This window comes from Maylandia zebra, linkage group LG5, assembly GCF_041146795.1.
Source record: "Maylandia zebra isolate NMK-2024a linkage group LG5, Mzebra_GT3a, whole genome shotgun sequence".
NCBI lineage: Eukaryota > Metazoa > Chordata > Actinopteri > Cichliformes > Cichlidae > Maylandia > Maylandia zebra.
In genome coordinates, this window is record NC_135171.1 from 40107047 (window position 1) to 40130667 (window position 23621).

The 23621-nt window shown below is 42.6% G+C and overlaps 1 protein-coding gene across 11 annotated transcripts in view; it reads right to left on the bottom strand.

The window, feature by feature from the left end:
- Positions 1-23621, bottom strand: part of LOC101477666 (dedicator of cytokinesis protein 3) — a 239469-nt gene that overhangs the window by 56334 nt on the left and 159514 nt on the right. For all 11 annotated transcript variants that reach the window (XM_076884370.1, XM_076884369.1, XM_076884367.1 and 8 more), the window contains 4 exons: positions 23369-23517; positions 20147-20231; positions 14226-14267; positions 13332-13486 (listed from right to left, as the gene is read on the bottom strand). In XM_076884370.1, the coding sequence (XP_076740485.1) occupies positions 13332-13486; positions 14226-14267; positions 20147-20231; positions 23369-23517 (431 nt within the window). The remainder of the gene's footprint in view (positions 1-13331; positions 13487-14225; positions 14268-20146; positions 20232-23368; positions 23518-23621) is intronic.

Below are 23621 nucleotides of genomic sequence, written 5' to 3' on the forward strand. Positions count from 1 at the left end.
CAAACTAAAGTCTGAGTTTTTGGCTCACAGCGATTATTTGTACATCGGCGATCCTCATCAATGAAGGATCCACAGTCGTAAGAACGTCTTTATGACAGAAACGAGGAAACAGTTTTATCTTATGAGCTTCATGAACAGCCCCAGAGTCTGTAATGAACTGAGTTACATTTAAAAGGATGTTAGATAATTAGATACGAGTCAACATATCCCTACCACAGTCATGCCTGTTTAGGAAAATGATAAACGAGTGACCAAGGTTATATTTTAGCTTCTGATATTTTTACAGCACAGCAGAGAAGTCTGAGTTGGGATGCCTCCAACAAAACGGTCCGGCTCTTCGACTGCCAGCCAGAAAATCTCAATCCACGATCTTCTCCTGGTGGAGTTTCTGAACTGGGTTCAGTCAGCAAAATCCTTTTTTTCTGCCTTCAAAAACTGCTTGAGCAGCTGCCACTTCTGAGAGCACTTACCCACCTAATGAGCCCTTCATCTCATCCGCTGCACTTCTCTGTATTTCCCATTTGCTTCATGCGCCTACAGACTTATGGGCATGAAAGACGGAGCAGCGAGGGCCTGATTTTCTCTGTCTGTTCCTTTATCTGCTCAAGTTCGGTTTGTACCTCAATTTTACAATGCATAGGACAAAAGTTTCCTGCAAATTAATAAGTGTAAGAAGTAGAAGAGCGATGGAGAACGTGTTCTTCATTCTTCTGGACAAGACCGAGCTGAGAAAAATCAGGACGAACGCTCTGACAGTCAGTCCTGGGCAAAAGGGTTTATGAGACAATGCATTAGAGTATTATCTACTCTCATTTTATTAGTTTTTCAACTGAAGCCATCACTTCGTTAGCACTGTTAAGTAAATCCCTTCCCTGTTTAATATGTTGCCTCCATTCCTGGCTCCTTTTCTTTAGACAACAGAAGAATGAAAGCAGCGATTCTCAGTGAGTCAGTCTCTCTCTGAGCTGCACTAGTAGAATATTTGCAGTCCTGCGTCAGTGTTCAGCACACGTAGTGAGGTGGCAGAGACGATGGCCTTTACATCGGGAAACTTCTCTGCAGCGGTGATAATAAGGGTCTGCTGAAGAGCTTGGCTTCTGATGCACCTGCTTCAAAACACTGAGGTGAGCAATGCTCAGAAATGGCACGGCTGGCTTTCAGCTCAGGTAAAGACAACAGAATGAAGGAATGAAGATGCTGATTATGTGGAGGTTCGAAATGCTGCCGATATCAGCTGACTGTGCAGGGAAGAGAAGTGATCACATTACGAGGTCAATCACAGAGTAGATTGCACATGTTGCCACCTGTGCGACAGATTGTTGTAACAACATGAATCATAATATAAACTCAAAAAATGCAAATTCTAGTTTTTACATGATCTTATTTCTTTTGAAATGTTTGCGTGCATGGAGTGAAACCTGCGAGTGATCAGGATGACACGTCGAGCTACGTCGTCACACATCAAACATGCCCTCCCAGCTCACGGGTCTAATGAAGTGCCGGTGCTCTGCATCCACCTGTACGCTCGATTCACTCAACGCTCACAAATTTCTGCCATATTAGTTTGAAGTGAGGAGGTCAGAGCCTTGATGACAAACTAAAACTATTTTCTGCTGCTGTAATAAATCATCTCAAACATGAGCTGTTGGCTGACGATGTGTTCACACACCAATCGTTAGAAATCCTCTAACTGAACTTCCTCATTAACATAAACGGCCCAACTAAATACAGTATCTCATTATAGAACATTGTTCCTCATATAGTCTTTATTGCTCAGCAGATTACCCCCCGCCACATATGATAAGACTCTGAGGTTATAGTGTAAGGTAATACGCAAACAACAACGAGGACCCACAAATCCCTACAACACAGACACACACTGCGTCTGGCTCTTTAAATGGAACAATTTATTCTAATCCCCCAGAGACACTGAGGGCCAAACAAATACAACAAAACACAATAAATATGTATTTCTCCTCAAACAGTGGGACGCTGTGACTTAGTGGAAGATGTGGGGGTGAGGAGGCACAAAGAAAGACTGAGATATGGGTTTTACATTCTGCTCTAAATCCTGTTTTTGTTTCTTTAAATATTGTTGCTGGTTGTTTTTTCATTCAGTCAGAGTTTGATTCAAGGAAGAAAACAATGATATAATCGACAAAATAAGAACATTTTATTTGTTTATATGTTATGTAGGAAGAAGACGGCGTGTTCTTCCCTCATATTTATGCGTGTGTGGTACTGAGGCAGGTTATTGGCTGCTAGTTGGATGGGACCGGTCTCTTCCGGGGATCCTTGGGGATTAAGAGTGTCCAGCTTTCAGTTAGCCATTCCGGGTGTCTCTCATCAATTAGCAGCTGGTTCAGCAAAAGCATTAGAATGTCATTCAGACTGAAGAAGTGTAGTCGGATGATAACAAAGAGAGAGATGGTAGTCAGAACTGAGGGGCTCGAACTACCAGAAGGCAACATTGCAGACATAGAGGACAACTACAAGCACCTGGGATCCCACAGGCAAATGGGAACCATGAAGAGTGGCTGATATCCAGAAATCCTACCAGTGGCTGGACAAAGCTGGACTGAAAGACAGCACAGAGGCACTAATCATGGCAGCACAAGAACAAGCTCTGAGCACAAGATCCATAGAGGCTGGGGTCTATCACACCAGGCAAGACCCCAGGTGCAGGCTGTGTAAAGATGCCCCAGAGACAATCCAGCACATAACAGCAGGGTGCAAGATGCTAGCAGGCAAGGCATACATGGAACGCCATAACCAAGTGGCCGGCATAGTGTACAGGAACATCTGTGCCGAGTATAACCTGGAAGTCCCGAGGTCAAAATGCTAAGATCTAGGGCTGAACAATTATGGAAAATAATCTAATTGCGATTTTTTTGCCCCAATATTGCGATTGCGATGCGATATGCGATTATTTTTTAAGGTCTTTGTCTTCTGTATTATTAAACAAAGACAAGCAATACATCATATAGTATGGCCAATACTATATTACATTAATTTTAAACTGTTCTTTCCTGGAAGACAGACCTCTGTTATGATGACATGAGGTGATGCATGAATTGATGACTGACATTTTTATTTAACTTCTTCAATCACAACAGTATATTTGAACATACACAATAGTTTATTTTTAGCTTACAAACATCTGAGCATAAAGTGCTGACAAGGAACCCTGGTGTAAACATTAAAATGAAAGTCAGTACAATGTGCAGATTGCAGAAATATACATAAACAAAATCAGTGGCTTTACCACACTCAGTTTTTCGACATCTGTGAACTACTAGACAGTCATTCAATTAAAAAATAATATTAAATAAATAAAACTAATAAATAAAAAATACACACATCTTACTGATCTCTGCAGTCAGTAACATTACACATAAAGTGCAAACATAATAGCAATTGTATAAACACACACACAAACACGCCTTTAAAATTTAAAGGCGTGAAATTGGACGGTCTAGTTCTGATTAGCGTCACCGCTGTCTCGGTGGAGTTTAATAAACTCGGCCGTCTGCTTCTTGCTATCTAAAATATAACCAGACACTGGTGTAAATTCTCGACTGTCTCATACTTCTGTTTAATAAGTTTTCTGTTTGACGTTTAGTCAGCTGTGTGAAAACCAAGGAGGAACCCACCCGGGGGATTAATAAAGTTTTATTTTATCTAATCTAATAACTTTAATCTCAGCCAAACCGATTTACTCACGAACAAACAAAACACTGAAAAAAGCCCAACAATAACATTTTTAGGTTGTCTAAGTGACTTATATATTACGTTTAACCCGAGCAGCGAAACTCCGCGGTGATCTGAAAATGATGTGCCGGGAGTTGTGCCGTTCTCGGCCGCATCAGTAACCCTCGAGCTCCCGGCTAGCTGTCGAGCTGGTGGGTAGCAGACGCCTCTGAAAACGTCGAAGCACTTTTGCAAATATGGGATATCTTGATAAACCGAGCAGATATTTGATGTTTACACAACTACTTTCTCGCCTGAAAATATTTTAAAAGTTTATTTTGTGACCCAGAAAGATTAGTATGAGTAATTTTAAAACTTAGTAGCGGCCGCCATTGCTGGAAACTGGAGTTTGGCTGGGCCGCGCTATGAATTCTGGGATATGGTAGTAATTTGGACAGCCTTATAATCGCAGTATAATCGCAGCCTTTGCGGTTAGAAAATTGCACTTGATCATGTCGCGATATTATCGCAAATGCGATATATCGTTCAGCCCTACTAAGATCCTGTGTGAGTTCCAAATACAGACTGACAAAATAGCATTGTAGCAATAGATGTAGTGATCCGAATGATAGCAACATCAGTCAGAAGGAACACAAGTAGCTGGAGAAGTACCAAGGGTTCAAAGAAGAGGCACTCACCAAACTAGGCGAGTGGCTCCAGCAGATCCCAGGAACAACATCCAAGATCTCTGTCCAGAAGAGCAGAGTCCTAGGAACAGCAAAGACACTGCACAGAACCCTCAAGCTTCCAAGCCTCAGGCAGAGGACCCGAGCTTCAAGGATAAAAGACCGCCCACATCAGCAAGAGGGGAATTTTTATCCACCGAAGTTATTTGTAACTATCCCTTTGGGTGGCAGCAGGAACAAGTGAATGAATCATACACATATGACAAAGACTGTTCACTAAGAGGAGGAGAAACACACACACACGGCTGAATTATTAACTTTATCGCTGCATCAATATGAAAGAGGGAAGATAAACAATGCAGATGCAATCAGAAGACGTCCTGACCTATCCAAACTCCTCCCAGCACACAGATGTGGGTACTTGCATGCATATGCAGACATAAGCTGCTGTACTGCACATTTATGTACGCATGCATGCACTTGTGGACTTGCAGTAACCCACACACACCCACACACACACATATGCACTTTATGGAAATCCATTACTATTTCCACACCACTGACATTCAGTCTAAATATAAACATACTGTACAGGCAGAAGAGTCTCAGCTCAAGCACAGACAGCACTCACAGCCAGGACGACCTTTGCTTATCAAAGGAAATTTGTCCAAAGACACGTTAATAAAAATCACATATTGAGGCCGCTACCACATCACTGCACCGCAGACACACTTCATGAGGAAGGGAAAGAACAGATTTTTCACCTGTCAGGAGATCCAAACTGGAATCTTACTGCCTACTTTCACTTTCCTGCCTCCATCAGGGACTTGGAAATGCGTCAGTCATGAGGATTTTCTCAATATCTGATAAGAACAGGACAATATAGTAATTTTCTACTTCTATCTCCTACTGCTTAGTCTCCTTCCCCTGATGTACTGAGACCTTTTAGTTTAGTCTTTTTTTTACTAGATCCATCACTGTGTTATGAGCTTTCTGTCCATAAAGCGTTAACAGGAATCAACCACTGTGTCTATAGATTTGTTTTTATGTGAGAAAAGATGAATCAGGTGTATAAAAGTTGGAGATAACCTCGCGTCAGTCCCATGTTTGCGCACTCCTGTTTCTAAAGTCTGGTGAGTCGCTCGCTGTCTTGGACCAGAGGCTGGAGTCCTACATTACCTATAAATGTTACCAAGCTTCAGAAGCAAGCTGTGGAAGTGACAGCGATGGACAGATGTTACGATGAGAGAAATCAGCTACAGAAACACCCTCTGACAGCTGGAGTAGTCCCAGCTGTCACGCAAAGCAGCGTCTACATATTTTTCTGTATATTTCTATTTTATCTGAGGGGTCTGCAGGCACCGACTCATTTCTGGAGCTGATTTCTTTTTTTGGTGAACTCGTCAGATCTGGAAACAAGTTTATTTAATGCAGTAATCACACAAGAGGAAACACTGGATGGAGACGGTGGATTCACCGAAATTACCGCGACCACTCGCAGCCAGTTGCATCTTCAAAGCGATACAATATGATAGTGAGAAAATATGTGAGTCTGCACTCTGTTTGTGTTAATACAGTGATTAACTTTAATAAACTAAATTCAGAGTCCAGACTGCATCTCGTACACATGGAACAGAAACTCCTGTAAATTCCTGCAAAACTGTAAATTGATGTGGATGCTCAAAAATCCTTTTATAGAGGAATATAAGCAACGTACACGGAGATGGAAACAATTCTGTCTTTTCCCCAAAGACATGCGTTGCGCTCACTGTCACAGACTGACTCAGATTGTTTCCAACGTGTCGCCAATCTTTACATTTCTAAGTTAGATTGAAATGATCGTTCCTCTGGCGACCAGCTGGTCACTGCAATCTGTCATGAAAGCACAAATAATTCACTGCAACCACCGATCTTTCTGTGTCGCAACGAGGTTTCTGCTGTATTGGTGCTGTGGTATGATTCACAGCATTAATGCAACCCTTTATTCTTTTTCTGCAAAGTCACACAGACATCCAATAATTAATATTCCTTCATCATTGTTGCATCGTCTGTATTATTATCAAACATGATAAACCATGCAGTAATAGGTTTTTATGAAACCGCTTTAAACTGCAGAAAAAACATAAACTGGGGAATACATTAAAAGAGTAAAAACTATCATAAATAGAAAAAATAAAAGCACAATAAAAAAGAAACTTATCACACTCTTAAAAACAGAAAAGTTCACTTCACATAAAGGAGGAATCTCTGGTCACCCACTGTTCCCAGTATCTGCTCCTCAATCTGGGACAGAGAAAAGCAAAAGCAGCGACTCACAACCTTCCAGTCAAAGGATTAATATCCAAACACGTGACCCGGCTGAATTAGCTTCTATTACTTTCATCAAATTCAGTAGAGTGAAGCTATTTCAATTTAACCGATTTAACGGCTGATTTCACTGCATCACATTAAGCCAGTGATTCTGCACAGGCCTCTAACTACACCTTGCATATATTTACAGTATTATTTTAGATATTCAATCGACTCGAGCGAAGTGACTCAGAGTGAAACAGCCAATTTTCCATGACTGCTATCATTACACAGAACAGACACTCAACAGAGGAACAACAGCCTGACATTAAAGGAGCTGCTGATAAAAGAGGGGTGGGCTTCTTTGATTTGGTGTGAAGAAGACAAACGCGATTATGTCTCAGTGAGAACAGGATCCTGGGTCATGCCTCGCACAGCATTAGTTCATTTTAATCACAGATGGTTATTAGTCAGCCCTCTCTCCTAACATAAGCCCCTCCCATACAAATACACTGCATTTCATAACTAGTTTTGTTTTATGTTGTACTTGTTTGTAACATGACAAAAAACATGTTTCCAGTAAACAAACATGCTAAACATATTTTAGTAAGTAAGTGAGTAATTTTTTTTTTTTACACAAGAATCAGTCACAAAATGCTTCACTGAGGTATTAAAACAACGCAAACACAAACGTTTACTGAAGGATCCCACGATTAACGAGTGCAAAGAGAAGCTTGTGGAACAGCCCACTGTGACAGGCGACAGCTGTACGTTCAGCCCATCTTAGTTTTCAGACGGGAACGTGGCGCCACAAGAAGACCTCTATCTGCAAACATACGGATCCAGTTTGGAGATAAGGATGGAGAAGATCGCGATATGTGAGGCCTCACCTCGTAATGCCACAACAGTAAAATCCAAGATTTCAAACTGATTTTAAACGTAACCAGAAGCCAGTGCAGCGAGTTACCTCGAATCATAATCTCTTCCCAAACCAACCACACAAATACGCTCAAATGAATGTTAAACTGAAGCCTTAATGACGCAGGACGGGGACCTCAGGCTTTACAGTGAAATTCCAGCATCTGACTTGTGCCTCCATCACTGCCTAAAACATGCAATCACTTTTCACACAGGGCCGTGTAGGTTTGGCTCTTTCTTCCTTAACAATAAAATTACTTGAGTTATCTTTTTCTAATATTTAAATTTGTTTGATGATCTGAAATATTTAAGTGTGACAAACATGCAAAAGGGAAGGGGACAAACACTTTTCACACCACTGTAGCCACCGTGTCAAGGTGTTGATGCCTGAACAAACACAGTGTGTAACAGTGGCACCAACAATCAACACTGATGTCCATGATGAGGATCCCTCAAAGCAGTGAGTAAAAACTACATGTCTAGAAATGAGTGAAACAGTCAAAGTCCAGCATTCGACTTGAACCTCAGTCTTCTGGGTAAAATTCCAGCATTGATGCTGACAGCAGGTCAAGTTTTTTACATAAGGAGGAAAGTAGCAGAGCTGTCTGCAACTCTTGAGGAGCGGAGACTCGGACAAACTAAGTGCAAACTGTGCCCAGGACAGACACAACTGCATCAAACCACCAACACAACAGCGGCTCTTTCCAAGTGTCTGCACAGACAGCCGGCTAGCAAAGAGCCCAGTGTGGTTAAAGCCGTCTGCCGAGCCCAGCAGCCAGAGCCTGAACTTCAGCAGTAAGAAAGGCAGCGGTGAGCAGTCAGGATGGTTTCTACCTGTTCGTGTTTTTAGAGTACAATTACCATGGCGATCACTTTGAAGTCTCTTTGAGCTTCTTCTCATCTTTGCTTTGAGCCGTCGGCTTCGTGTTCTCACTTTGTTTTTCTTGGCAAACTCTGTACTTTTTGGTTTTACATTAAGAATAAGAACTAATTGAAATTCACACCATCTGCCTCATTTTAGCCTTTGTGTTTACAAGAAATTACTCCAAATGACTCCATCCTTCATTAGCTATACCCACTTATACCCACTTAATCCTGTAGAGGGTCACAGGAGGGCTGGAGCCAGTCCCAGCTGACACTGATGGAGAGGAAGAGTGCACGATGGAGAGATGCTAGAGAAGGACAACCATTCACACTCAGATTCTCACCTACCTGCAAATTTCTAATTGCAAATGAACCAAACAAACACAACTTTGGAGTGTGAGAGAAAAGATTCACAGACACAGAGCTCAGCATGAAACTGTTTAGTCTGCTTATTGCTAAAACACCAGTTTTGCAAAATCCTGATGAAACACTTCGACCTGAACTCAAACGAGAAATCTGCAAACCCCAAAGCAGCAATCTGATGAAAGGCGCTTAAGCTTAAAAGGAGGAAATTTGAGTCTTCTGCTTCCTGAACTTTTAAAAACTGAACTGTTTTTAAAAAAACGTTATTACTTTAGATTTCCTGACAATAAAACACTGTTTGCTGATGCCCAAAGCATGTAGGAGTCTTCAGTTTGCCTGTGGCGACTGCGAGGAGGGAAGAAAGGTTTCAGCTTCGAGTCAAAAAATCCCCACAGAGACACTGGGATGACTTTTGGGATGAAAACCAAAGAAAAGAGACGTCGCCTGCTGAGATCTAACCACATCACAAACCTCAGCCTCCACCTCAGAGGGATCCACACAGGCTGGTGCTTTAGTTGCACCGATCAGAGCTCCTCTCAGGGCAAACAGTCTCAGCAGCTGAAGCATTATTTAGAACGTTTCAGGCAGCTGTGACGCCGTCTCCTTTTCTGTCTGCAGTGCATGCTGGGAGTGTGAGTGAGTGTGTGAAGGTGGTTGTGAGCGTGTGGAGCTGTGGAGAGAGTTCGGGACGTTTGGACTGCGCTTCTTCTTTTGGATTTTCTTTTTTATACACGGTGCTTATTGGAAAAATGGGGCTTTGGTTAATTGCTTGGTTGTCGTGTCGCTTCAGCCTGAATGAATCGTTGGAGAGAGAAGTAACAGACTTGTTCAAACACATCAGACTTCCTCATGCATCTCCCAGTTTCCATGTTCCTGTTTCCCAGAGCTCCTTCCCAGTTTAGGTTCCTGTTAGTTCCCCTTGTGTATTTTTGGGGGTGCCTGTGTTTTCATCAGCTCTATAAAAGGGCTCACTTAGTTTAAACCTCCACCTGCCTCCGTGTCAGCACTCCTTCGTCACACACCGACATCGCGCTGCTGACGGTAACCTGGAAATAGCTCAACCTGATACGGACGAGGTGGCATTCCCCAAAAACTGATGCAAGATGCAAAATGAAGGAAAAGTGCTGAGAACAATGAGGTGAAATGCTTAAAGTCTGGCAAAGCTGACAGAGAAGTGGAGGAAATGAAGGTAGTGGACAGGCAGGAGGAACGAGAGCTGAAGCCGTAAATCAGAGCATAACTGCAACATCCTCAGGTCTCCGGAAAACATCGTCAGACTTCTATCAACAGCTTCAGACATGAGACCGTAGCCAAAAAAGCATCACGTTTCACTGAAACCCCGTCACACTTCTGACTTAACGGCATCAGGCTAAAAAGTCTCAGCATCAGATCACACAGTCTCAGATAAAAGTGCCTCAGAGAGAAGCTTCCTGCCAGCTGGATTGTTTTCCAAATACGTCCTCAACGTGCGACAGTGGCAGAACACGGCTACGTCCAAATTCAAGGCTGATTACATCACAGCTAAAAGCGATGAAGGCTGTCCAAATTCCTCCAAATGCAGTCTACAAATGCGTGCTCCTGTTCCCTGGATTTGAAGGACGGGTCGGGTGTATCCCTCGTGGCCCAGGATTCATTGCAAATCTAAGGTTGAAGAAATTTCTGGGAAAAAATGGTGGACGGTTAAAGCAAAACTTTTAAAAGTAAGTACTGAGTAGAGAGATGAGCTGGAGGTAAACAGATTTGAATGTTTTGAAAGTCAGGCACTGAGGCGTTTATTTAGTTCCTGTGTGTAGGATCGGGGAGCTGTGACTGTACATATGTTAAACTGTCTCTTTGGTTATGTTTGTAGATGAAAAATGAAACCAATAAAGTTTGCTGAAGGTCTCCTCTCCTCTGTCATCTGAGCATCTCAGAGGAGCAGCTCTGGTCATTAGACTCTAACGCTGAGTCAGACTTGGCTGTGAAAACAAGCTGCCAAGGTCAACTTATTTCTGGACTGTTGGTGTGATGGAGGACGGAGCCTATTAGCTAGTTTGTAATGATGATACAGAGAGAACCAGAATGGGGAAAAGGGGCTGCTCACCGAGCTTCTTTCTTTCCCTGGAGGGAACACGTTCGCCTCGCTCAGACATCACACAGAGCCAAAAACGTCCTGTCTGCTAAACATCAACATCCTCACAGACTCAGCTCTACATTTATTTCCCCCAAACACTCATAAACGTGGCCTTTATCAGCCTCCTTATTGACATTACTGCTTCTTCATGTTGGCACTGAGATCTCTGCACAAATGCATAATTGATGGGTATTCGTCAGGCGGTGGTGTGGGGGGGGTCATGTAATATTTACAGCAGCACACTGTGGCGTGGTGCTGTAAAGGTCCTGGGTCTGAATCCAGCCTGAAGACTTTGTCTGTGGACTTTGCTCTGCCTGTCACGGTGTGTCTGGCTACTCCCACCTCCAACAGTCCAAAGCCAAGCGTGGGGTTCGGTTAATTAACTCACTGCTGAGTTAGGCACCCCATAATGCCCCGTAACTCTCTAGATCCACAAAGACGCCGTAAAACACTCGAAACAAACATCTGTCGTCTCAGCACAAAGCCAAACTGCTGCTCGCTGATCTTCACCTGGTAACTCTTCCCTCCCACCCAGAGTCTGTCTCAAGTCCTTCCTGAACTCTTAACAGCATCCTTCTGTCTTCAGCTTCCACCACATTAATCCTCGGCTCCTCGCTTCCTCTCCTTGGTGTCTAAAGTCATCCTACAGTCTTCCATCCAATGCCGAACACCCGCCTTCTCCCCGACACCACCTTGCAGTCTCTTAGATTGTTTCTTCTACCTAAGATACCTTCCACCTGTGTGCACCTTCCTCCGCCCTATCTTCCTCCCTCTTCATCCAACTTAATCCAGAACTCTTCTCACTGTTCTGACTCACACCCAGCTTGTGGGTCATTATTAACATTCAACATCAGTCCTGCGATTCCCAGCTTCAGCCTCATGATCCTGGCAGACCGTTCACATACTCTTCCATTAAAGCCGATTAAAAACTTCCTCTGGCCTCAGATACACAACAGAAACTAAATGTCAACATCATCAAATTGTTATTTATTATTTAGTTATGTGTTTTCAAACAAAAGGAAGCTGTATTACTGAATGTGTGTTAGCGTTTGGTTTATTTAAAGGTTTCTAACCCGGATCGCTGTGACTCACACATGCAATCATCAGTGATTCACTCATCAACAGATTCAAAAGATCAAATTCCCAAAATACGCAGTGAAACTTTTTCATATGTCAGCCTGTATTCAGAACTTTTTATAGCACTGAGTAGGCCCAGAACAAAAAAACAGCGAATACTCGGAAAAATAAATGAATATTCTCATGACATTTTCTATTTACGGCTTTAAAAAGCAACTATTGGTTGAACAAGTTTAATTTGGATTTTCTCTGATCCACACTGGATCAAAAGTATATAAGTCTAATATATACATACACCTACAGCAATGTTTGGTTAAGGTTAATATTAGCCAGGTTATCTCTCCCTAAACAGAGAGTGGGATCATCGTCCTGCTGGAAAACTCAGCTGTGTCCAAGTTTCAGCTAACGGTTGACTTGAGATGACGTTGAAGAATTTGGGCCAGGCTAAAACATTAAAGCCCCACCTGACAACATCAATGAAGAAAATCACAGGAATTCATATTAAAATTTCAATAAAGTTTAAATATCATTTCCTCTTACTTGTTGGGTGATAACAGCCTCCGTGCTCACTCGGTGTGATCAACACACTGATTTCTAACCAAAACATGGCCACAGTGTATTTATTACAGTCCTATAACTTATTTATTACTGTCTCACTTCAAAGCATCATTAACTTAACAATTTTCCCCACTCATGTCACCAGAGGGGCTCCACAGAAAGCAATTCAGTAACATATGAATGTCATTATTGGGACACAGGGTCACTTTTTCAGGGTCACATAGAGCTGAGGTCGTCTCCTTCAGGTTAGCATCCTAGCTTAGCGTAGTTACAGACTTTTTGTCTCTGTAAGCGTCTCCTTGCATCTGTTTCCTCTTTGCTCATTTGAAGGATAATTGCATCTCCTGCTGTGCTGCTGACATTCAGCTTTACCTGCTGCTGATAATCAGGGTGTTTCTCCTGTGATGGCGTCGTGTCACAATGTCAAGAAACCAAACATGGGACTGAAAATTCTGGCTGTTGTCCACAAATCAATATTGAAGTTATAAAAGAATAAAATGGCAATGAATGCTGATTGGTAGGATATTTATTTATTGTGAGAGACTATTAATGTTAAATTAAAAAATAATAATTATTATAGTGAAAAACAAACTGTTGTGGAAAATGTTTCTATGCAGTTTGACTTGACCGAACAGCAACAAGCTTTACAGCACAAATATGAAAAGACTAATCATCACGGAGCCGGTGCTGCGAAACATCAAACGAGTAAAGAGTGTCACCCACACTTTTTGGAAATCTGCACCTCTGTGCTCGACTGTTCAGCTGCCACCTACCTGAGGGTCTTTCCCTCTCTCAGGTCGTACAGGGAGAAGAATATGTCCGTGTCCTCGCCTATGCTGTTGTAGGTGAAGCTCTTCAGGTTGACCAGCAGGTGATGAGGTACTGGAACTCTACAAGGTTCCCCATGTCTCTGCCGGGCGTTGTCGCCCTAAAACACACAAAAAAAGCAGCCAAACAAACAAAATATATAAATACACATATTAGAATACAAAGACATTGTGTGACAGTCTTAGTAAACATATACACCAAAGCCTCCTGGCTGAACAGAAACATCTGTAAACTATGAAATCTTCTTAAAATATACCGTTTTTATTTAACTTTAACTTGATGTGTAAGTACATAAAAAGGTTTTTACACATATTACTGCTCAAAAACATGCATCAAATTTCTGGTTCTTTAGCATCAAAGTGATGCTGCTGCAGTTTAAATCTGCACACCGTCTCAGCGTGATGCCTAAGAGTCACACTCACACTCTGTGATGAAAGTATCAGCATTAGTAGGATAGAGTGCTGCAGAGCACAGCTGTGGGTCTAAGCTTGTAAATACTGTAGAACATAACTGTTTAAATGCTTTGAATTCATATCTCCATTTATCTTAATGATAAAAGGCACGAGAAAAGTTTCTTGGTGACATGAATGATATATGGAAATATTTTCAAGGATTCTCTTTGTGACCCAGTTCAGGCTCTTTACTCTGTAAAATGTACTCCTACTCTTACTACTACTACTACTACTACTACTACTACCACCACTACTACTACTACTACTACTACTACTACTTTGTAGCAGTTTTTTCTGCTGGAAGTATCTTAATTGTGTCCCATAAATCTGTTTGGGCCTCTGAAATGAGAAGTAAATGAGACACATTACTGCAGTACGTCCACGTACCTGTGTGGTGCTCTGCTGTACGCTGTGTCTGCTAGAAAGATGCTGCGAAAGAGAGACACACAAACTATTAGCTGAGGGGTCGATCATCTCTCTCCTCTTATTGTTTCCTTTTTCCCTCCTTGGTTCATCATCATTCGCTGTTTCCTCTCCTCCTTTCCCTCTCCTCCTTTTGCTTCCTATTTTCACTTCGCCTTTTCAGGTCTCTAGCCTCCTTTACTATCCTATGTCCTTGCTTCATTTCTCATTTATTGTTTCCTCTTCTTCACTGTCTGCCCCAATGACTGTCATTGGTCGGCCCTCCTTTTTTCATTTCCTTCAACACTCAGTCCTTGCTTCTTCTCCTTTAGCATCTCCTTCTTTCCTATTTTCTCTTTGTTTCCTTTCATTTATTAACCTCTTCTCATTTTGTTTCCTTCTTTTATCTCCTTGTCAGTTTACTCCTTTTTTCACCATTTCCTTGCTTCCTTTCCTTCTCTATCGGCTTGTTTTTCTCCTTCATTGTCTAATCTCCTTTGTTATTTTTTCTATTCTCTTCTTGTTTCCTTTTCTATCCTATCTTGCTTTCCTATCCACTCTCATTTATCTGTCCTCTCCTTACTGTATATCCTCTCCTTCACTATACTCTGTCCTTGTTTCCTCTCCTTTTCTGTATTCATCTGCTTTCTTGTCTGATTTCATTTTCTCTTCTCGTTTCCTCTTCTCATCTCCTTCTTGTGTTGTCTCCTCGTCTCCTCTCCTCTCTTATCTACTTTATCGTGGTCCATTCCCTTCCCCTCATTGTCAGAAGATAAAAATGCCCCAGAGACTCATTACTCCGAGTTGTCTCCCTAAATCTCTCGAGTGTCTGTGTGAGACGAGAAGCAGCAGGAAGTAAAAACCTGTTTGATGAATCCGGGTAATAACTGTCAGCTGAAAGCTATCTGCAAATATTACAACCTGAGGAGGGAATTAAACGATGGCAGCCGTATCTCCTCATCTTCTTTATATTGAATTTTTAAAACCTGCTATTAAAAAGGTTGGGACAGTCGATTAAAATAAGGTCATGCAATAATTTAAACAAATTGTTTCTTAGCGCTACTCGAGCACACAAAGCTCTTTACACAACACGTGTCAGTCACACACATCTTGGGGTGTGTGTGCGACTCGGAGTTCTCCTTCTTCAAGGATACGTTGGTGTGCAGACTGGGAGAGCCAGGAATTGCACCAGCAACCTGCAAGTCACTAGCTGCCCTGCTTTACCTCTACAACAATCCTCACTGGATTGACTTTAGATTGTACAAAGACAAAATATCAAAGTTAAACTCAGCTTTATTGCTTTTTGGATAAAGACAGCAACATATTGCAGACTCGCTGGGACGGGGCAGGATTTCCTCTTGAGGCACTGAGACTGGTTACTGTGATTCTGAACGCTGAACATTTTTCCTCTCTTCTGTGATAAACGCTTTTATAGCTGCTTTTCTGTCATGTTTCCAGGCTCATAATGAGCCAAATGTTTTCAGTGGGTGACATTTCTGGATTGCAGACGCGCCTACAGAGACGCTGTCTTGCTTTAAATAATCAGGTCAGTGTGTGCAGAAGCTCAGGCCTCAGACTGTCTTTGCATGCAGCCTGCTGTTTGGCTAAAAGTGAGCGCAGCCTCAGAGGGCGAGGAGCTGAAACTTCAGGATGAACCCGAGGTGATGCATCAACGCTCGGTATAAGACGAGTAATGATTTATTTTCAGCTGTGAATGATGCAAAGCTCCACCAGCAGTCCAAGAATATAAACACAGAGCAGCTACCAACTAATTCGAATTGCTAAACTCTCACACGCACACAGACTGACAGAGCCAATCATGTTATTACTGTTACCTGTTTCCTGTGTGTGTTTTAAGCATTATGCAATTTTTCCACATTTCTTTAAACATGTTTCAACACTTATCTCTTTAAATTTCAACATTTTAATATGTTGTCATAGTAGGATTTCAAAGTCTGCTTTTAACCTGCATATCAAGGCTGTAAGTTAACTCTCAAATAATCCATCCGTCCATTTTCTTCCACTTTATCCAGTTCAGGGTGGAGGGGGAGCCTATTTGAGCTAATCTGAGCTTGATGTGAGAGGTGGGTACACCTGGACAGGTTGCCAGTCTGCTGTAGGGCTAATCATTCACACCTGACCCCGCTAACTGCACCTCTTTGGGCTGTGGGAGGAAGCCGGTGTACCTGGAGAGGACATGCAGTCCACACACACGGGATCCAAACCCAAGATGTTTTGGGTGCACGATGCTGACTGTTAAATAATCTCCATTACAGTCATGTGTCTATTTCAGAAGTTTGGCGGTGTGTGTGTAACAGCCGATTAACTGCTAATGTCAGATGTGCATTTGCATGCGACTGTTGGAAAGTTTCCTCTCGCTCACATTGTGTTCTCGTTGCGTGATTGTTTTCCGCCCGTGATGAATCTCGCACTCTCCTGCTGCTGCACTAATGCAAATTCATCACTGAGATCATTAAAGATGAATCTCATCACATCTTCTGTTTTCCTTCTTCATCTCGACCTTTTCAAATGTCACATTTAAAAACATTCATTTCCACGACTCAAAAACAAATCAATCAGCAGTAACTTTGTAACTTTCTTTCTCTGCCCTTCTTTGTCTGTTTGTTACCAGAAAGAACTCGCGGTTCTCTCTCATGCTCACTCTTCCTCATCTTCGATCCAACCATCTATAACTTAACCTTTTTCTCACTCCCTTCCTGTTTCTCCCCCTTTCTCACGTCCCATCTCCAGATCGGTCTCCAAGCAACAGAACAAAGGGGAATCACCAGGACTACGGTGTTTGGCTGGTGAAGCTATTTAAAGCAGGACTGATGTAAGAAAGGGAACATCAAGTATTACCGACAGACCATGAACAACAAAGAATGCGTCTCATGCTGCAGCACTGCACACTACCATTAATAGGCTAGAGTTATTTAATAGTTACATATTTTTTAAAGCAGCCTTGGAAATGTGACGCAGGTTATAAGTTATCCACAGACTCCAGTATAACAAAGATAAACACTTCATTTTTAGTATTTCCAGCAACAAGTTTAACCTTCATGAAATACGTTTGTGAGCATGTTTTGTTTCAGTGTTTAGTTTTTGGTTCGCTTCTATTGCTTATTATAGCCTACACAATCTAATTGTCCTGAGTGCTGCAAATTACAGATTAAAAAATCTTGACAGGATTTTGTCTGCGGCATTGTCTTCATCTTTGTTAATTAGTTTGCTTTACACCTGTTGTCTGATCGACCAATCACATCACAGCAACTCAGTGCATTTAGGAAGTCTGACATGGTTGAGAAAATCTGCTGAAATGTAAAATTAGCATCAGAATAAAGAAAGGTGATTTCGGTTCACGTGCGTGGTTGTTGATGCCAGACGGGCTGAGCTGAGTCATTCAGAAGGTTCAAATCTGCAGGGATTTCCCCGCACAGCCACCTCTAAGGTTTACACAGAAACACAATTCAGGGGTCAGAGGAGATTGTGGCTGAGTGATTTGAGCTAACAGGAAGGCAACAGCATCACAAAGCTCAGATCATCTCATTTCTTAACCACAACAATGACTTGACCGTATTCTAATGGCCTCCACAACAGATCTTAGCCTAACAGATCACCTCTGGGATGTGCTGGAACACGAGATTCATGTCATGGATGCAGCTGACAAATCAGCAGCTGTGTGAGGCTGTCACGTCAACATGGACCCAAGTCTCTGAGGAACGTTCGCCTCAAGGAGTCTGAAAGTCTTGTTCCATGTGGCCTCACCAAACTCCTCCCACACCCGAGTTTTAGCTTCATCTACCGACCGAGTGGCGCTCTGCTTGCCCTGCTGGTACCCAGCAGCTGGATCTGAAGTCCCACTAACCAAGCCCGATAGCATGCCTTCTTCAGCTTGATGAAGAAGCTCCCTTCACCTCCGGGGTCCACTATTTGGTTTGTCACCATGACAACAGGCACCAACCGGCTCCAGCTCCTTGCAGCATCTCAGCAATGAAGGTGAAACATCTGCTTTAGGGAGCAGTTGGAGATCTCCTGGACCAGAGTCTGTCCAGCATCCTTCCACGCCACCCGATCCAACTCACCACCGGTGATCAGATGACAGCTCAGCTCCTCTCTTTGCCCGAGTGTCCAGAATTAAAACTTGCTGGAAGATATTGTTCCTTTTACATATTTACATTTGAATATTGGTCAAAAATGTGAAATTAGTCGATGATGTCACAAAGCTCTCTGACATGTGACAAATGTCACGATGAAAGGAAAGCAGATGAAAGAAACTGAAAATATCTTTGACATTTCTGTTCAGATCCATCACAGCTTTACTCTTTCATATCTAAGAGGTTTTTCTTTTGCTGTTACACGTTCTAAGTGCTCATTTTGTTCAGTCACAGGGAACAAACTATCACTAAGGATTTAAAAGCTTAACTTAAAAAAATACAAAACAAGCTATAAAATATGTTTTCTGAAAAAACAGAAGATTGATTATAATGTTTAACTTTGATGTGCTTAAATCTCACATCTTCATGTGCAGTATTAATTATTCAACACATATTCACTCTGATTTATAAATATTTACTGTACTTATAGTGATTTATGAGTTTTCTCATAGATGATGACGGTTTGAAATTGTGATTATTCAGGACCTTGACTCTGCTCTTATTTCTCATGCTGTCTGCAGGCTACGACTGTCATTCACTCCATTCATTTATGATATTTAAAGTAGCACTCAAATACAACACAATAGCTCCAATAACAGGAGAAACTATTCAAATTTATGCTTTTGTGAACAAGTTAACAGAGGCGGGACGGTAATTTTACAGTCGGTGGTTCAGATCATCAGATTAGCAGTTTTAAGGTATCCGGATGAAGCCACCAGCAGAGCGACGTCAGATTTCCTGCTGGTGTTCAAAGTTTCAAACGTCGTGTGCATGAGACGAAGGTCACGTGAGTTAGAAACCTGTTTCTGGTAACAGGCGCCGCTCGAGGCCAGAGAAAAGATGAAAAGGGAAAAGGACGAGCAGCATGACGCGGAATCGAAACGCGTTTCGAGCATCAAAACTCTGATTCACTGCAGCCACAGAGACAACAAACGGCTCATAGTTATTACTCACGTTACAACTTCCTGATTCATCCTCGTATAGACAAAAGATTTTAGTCTAAAATGAACGGTTCAGTGAGATATCTGCTGATCTTCACCAGTCGCCACACGATTACTTTGCCAACTGTTGAGGCTTGTTGCTGTTTAAACCTCGGGGTCCAGCCTGCTCTCTGATTGGAAACTAAAGCTTCCCTCCAACTGTGAAATGAATCCAGCCTGTAATCATCAAGGTGCAGCCAGCAGGTCTGTGTTAGACCCAGAAAATGGAATAAAATGTGCTCTCTCAGGGAGAAAAGCAAATAAAACATTAATCTCCGATAATTCCACGTCAGAGCTGTTCACTCGTTTGTTTCTGAATCAAAAAGCTTTCTCACAGTTTCACAGTAACACGACTTTATTAATTTATCAGTACGGTGACAAGCTGAGACCTGCAAATGCAAACAGTCAGTCACTGATATTCATGTGCACAAAATTCACTTCATGTTACTTTTATGTGCTAATACTTGAAATGATTTAATTATGTGAAAAATGAGAAAACTGCTCAGTTTGCAGCACAACCTGCTCATCAAATTCAATCTCCTGCTGCTGGTTATTTAACATCCTTCTCATCATCTGCGGATAACGAAAATTAAAAGAATTGCAAATAATATGCAGATTTTAGAGGATGCCTGATTAAAAGCTACAACCTACAAATGAGATGAGCAGCAGGATATTTTTGTCTTATTTTACACAACGTATCCAGGATGTGGGATCACTGTGTGCACTACAGCCGTCATGAATCCAGTGTGTGAGCAGGTGTGACTTGACTTACCATCTTATAAAGGTCTGACACGCTGATCTGGTCTTCATCAACCATCTCAAACTCCTTTCTCGGCACCAGGTCCAGACCGAGGTGTCTGAAACACAGAAACAAAGACGGAGAGCAGCAGAGCGTCTTTCATTTAACCTTCACAAAAAGCATTTCCAACACAGGTACACAAACCTTTCCAGCCACCTCTGCACACACAAGCGTGCACCGCCTACACACACACACACAGAGTATATTAAAGTAATTTCAGAGGGGCTCTGGGGATATTGTTCCTCAGCATTATTTTCTGTTCAATCTCAACAACCACATCTTTCAGTTACAGGCCGGTGGACTCGCGCACTTGAAGGCGCTGTGCACAATGTTCTTCCGAATGAATAAGATGGCCTCTTAAACTGTGAATGAGAAACTAAACGTCCATCTTTGATGTGTTAACATGCGCATCCATCAAGGCTGAAATCGGGTTAAATCTGGTTTGAAAACCAAACTCTTCATCACTGCCAACCACAGCTTCAAAAATGCAATCAGGTGTTTATGTATTTGTATATGTCAAGTGAAAGTAAAGGCTTGAGTGGAAAGAGAAAATAAAAACACAGCCTGGGGTTTGAGGGTAAAGCTGAATGGGTTGTTAAAGGTTTCTAACGACACTATAATTAACTGCTTATTACTCATCTTTGTACATATCTAATCAAGTATGTCTGACGCTGCTCTGAAGCCAGGCACTGCACATTTTTGGGCTGCACCAGCAGGAGCATGATGAGATATCTCTGATCCAAACGAGGGTCCTTCACCTCACACAGAGGTTCAGAGTTGGCTGCTGTGACGGTCGTCTGACTAAAGACAGCCTGAGGCAAAGGTTTGACACTGTGTGAAGTTCAGGATGACTCAGAATATCAGTCCTGCAACGACCCAGAGAGGAATGTAGTACTGAGCAATGATCATTTGGAGACTGGCACTGAGGAGAAAAGTAAAACACATCGAAGCAGCATAGATGGAGGTCAAGTCTAGTTCACGTGTGGCAGCAAAAGCTTGTTTGTGCCCTCCAGCTGTTCTCACCGAGGATGTAGCATGAACCAAAACAGCAGAAGGAAGTGCGTCTTTGCACCACATCAGTATTATCGGCGTACACGCATCAAACGTGTAACCCTGAAACCTCACATTCAGGCTCCTCAGACACACTAAATGTCCTCATGCTGGAGACACTTGACCCGACAAATGTTTGCCATTCATGGATTCATTGATAAGTTGTGTTCTCCATGCACACACTTCCATGCTCGTGATGCATCAGGAACAATGGAGCCATTATTTGAAATGATGAAAGCGAGCTTGTTTTCCTGCAATGCAACCTTTCACCATGAACTGGCTTTCGGGCTATAAATTACGTCTGCTGCTCTGTTACATGACACGTCACTTCTTTTTACCAGCTGGAGACTGAATTAGCAGAGAGCAACAAGATAAGTAGCACCTCATTAGCTCCTTTTTGGCCCTTTTGCAGCCTAAAATGATTCACTGAGCTGCTTCTCTCTTTAGCAAAGCCACTGACTGGACGAATAACTCTGCTTTACACTGATGTGCTAAAATCACATCGTCGGTAAGTAGTTCCTACTTATATCTAAATGTGAACTCGATTAAAGCAGCATCAGTAATGACTGGAAGCAGTCACATGACCTGAAACACCCCGCGGTACCCTGAATAATTCTTTTACTATTAATTATAATAAAAGCAGCACTTATCGCCATCCCCCTTCATATCACCTCAGTGTGCCTCGTCCCCTCTGACAGCAGAACGAAGCTTTAAGTAACCTCTGAAACACTCCCAGTATTAATAACTCAATCCTGAAGCAGCGGCCATTTTTTCTCCATTTCATCTGTTTCCCATCAGCCTTTCATCGTGCTCTCATGAGACTTTAACAACCACGGCTTCATCCACCTGCCTCCAATCACACTTGTGTTTGCCCCGTGTAGGAGTCAGGGGAGCAGGCTGAGCTGTCATCAGCATGTAAGTGCAGCATGTGTGAATTATTATTCAGCAAACAGACTTCAAACTTCAAACATCTAAAGGGTCTTTCTAAAGAAAAAGCCACTAACCATGTGCTGCATGTGCTGTTTTAGCTTTGCTCGTTCTGCCTTTGTTTTGTTTGTAGCGTTTGTCCCGGTCAAAATAAAAGCTTGTTTTTTGTTCACCTCACTCGGCCTCCACTGTCTGCATTTAAGCGCTTTCTCCTCACGCCAGAAGTCACAACGGTGCACGTAACACACTATGCTGCCAAACGTATTCACTCACCCATCGAAATCATTCAGTTCTGCTTTGTGGAAGAACGGCTCGCTCTCAAGAGCTCAGTGAATTCCAGCGTGGTACCGTGATAGGATGCCAGCTGTGCACGTCCCGTCATGAAATATCCTCACTATGAAATATTCCACAGTCAGCTGTTAGGGGGATTATAGTAGAGTGGAAGTGATTGGGAAAGATGTGGTAAGCCACGTTGGGGCCAGTGGATGCTGAGACGCATCGCGGGCAGATGTCACCAACTTTCTGCAGATTCAATCACTGTGGACCTCCAACCTTCATGTGGCTCAAGGACAGTGCACAGAGATCTTCATGGAATGGGTTTCCATGGTGACCAGCTGCATCCATAAAGACGTGGATGAGCGAGTTTGATGTGGAAGAACCTGACTGGCCTGAACAGTCCTGACCTGAACCCAACCCAACACCTTTGGGATGAATTAGAGCGGAGAGTTCTCGTCCAACATCGTGTCTGACCTCACAAATGTGCTTCTGGAAGAATGATCAAAAATTCCCATAAACACTCCTAAACCTGTGGAAAGCCTTCCCAGAAGAGTTGGAGCTGCTATCGCTGCAAAGGGTGGGCTGACATCACGTGAAACCCTGTGGATTAGGAACGTGATGTCACTCAAGTTCATATGTGAGCGAATGCAGACGAGTGAATACGTTTGGCAGTACAGTGTATAAGGCTCAGGTCATAAATGACCCCACTTGGTCAGCTGGTGGTTGAAGCAGCATTACGTGACTATGAGCAACCAATGCACATGATACAGCGTAAAAACGTAAATGAATACTCGTGTTTGGAGAGGTGCTTCATCAGAAATGGATGAAGCACCTCTCGTCTGGGTCAGACAAAGAACAGCTGCCCTTTAAACTATGTGTATTACTTGTATGTGTGGGAAATGTGCAAATGTGTCTTAATGCAACATTTGTGTGGTTTCTCACTCGTTGCCCCAGTCGAGTCTGACGGTGATGTGTCTCTTGACGTCTCTGCTCTGGTCTTGTGTCAGGTGACCGGACAGCAGCTGCCTTCTCAGGTCTATCAGCTCCATCATCACGTGGCGAACCTTGTAGAACAGATCCACCTTGTGTTTCTGAAGGACGGAGAGAGAAACAGGGAGGATTCATTCACCGTTCGTTCACCACTTAGAATTCATCTTCAGCTCGTCAATACGCTGATTCAGCCGTACTTCTCTGG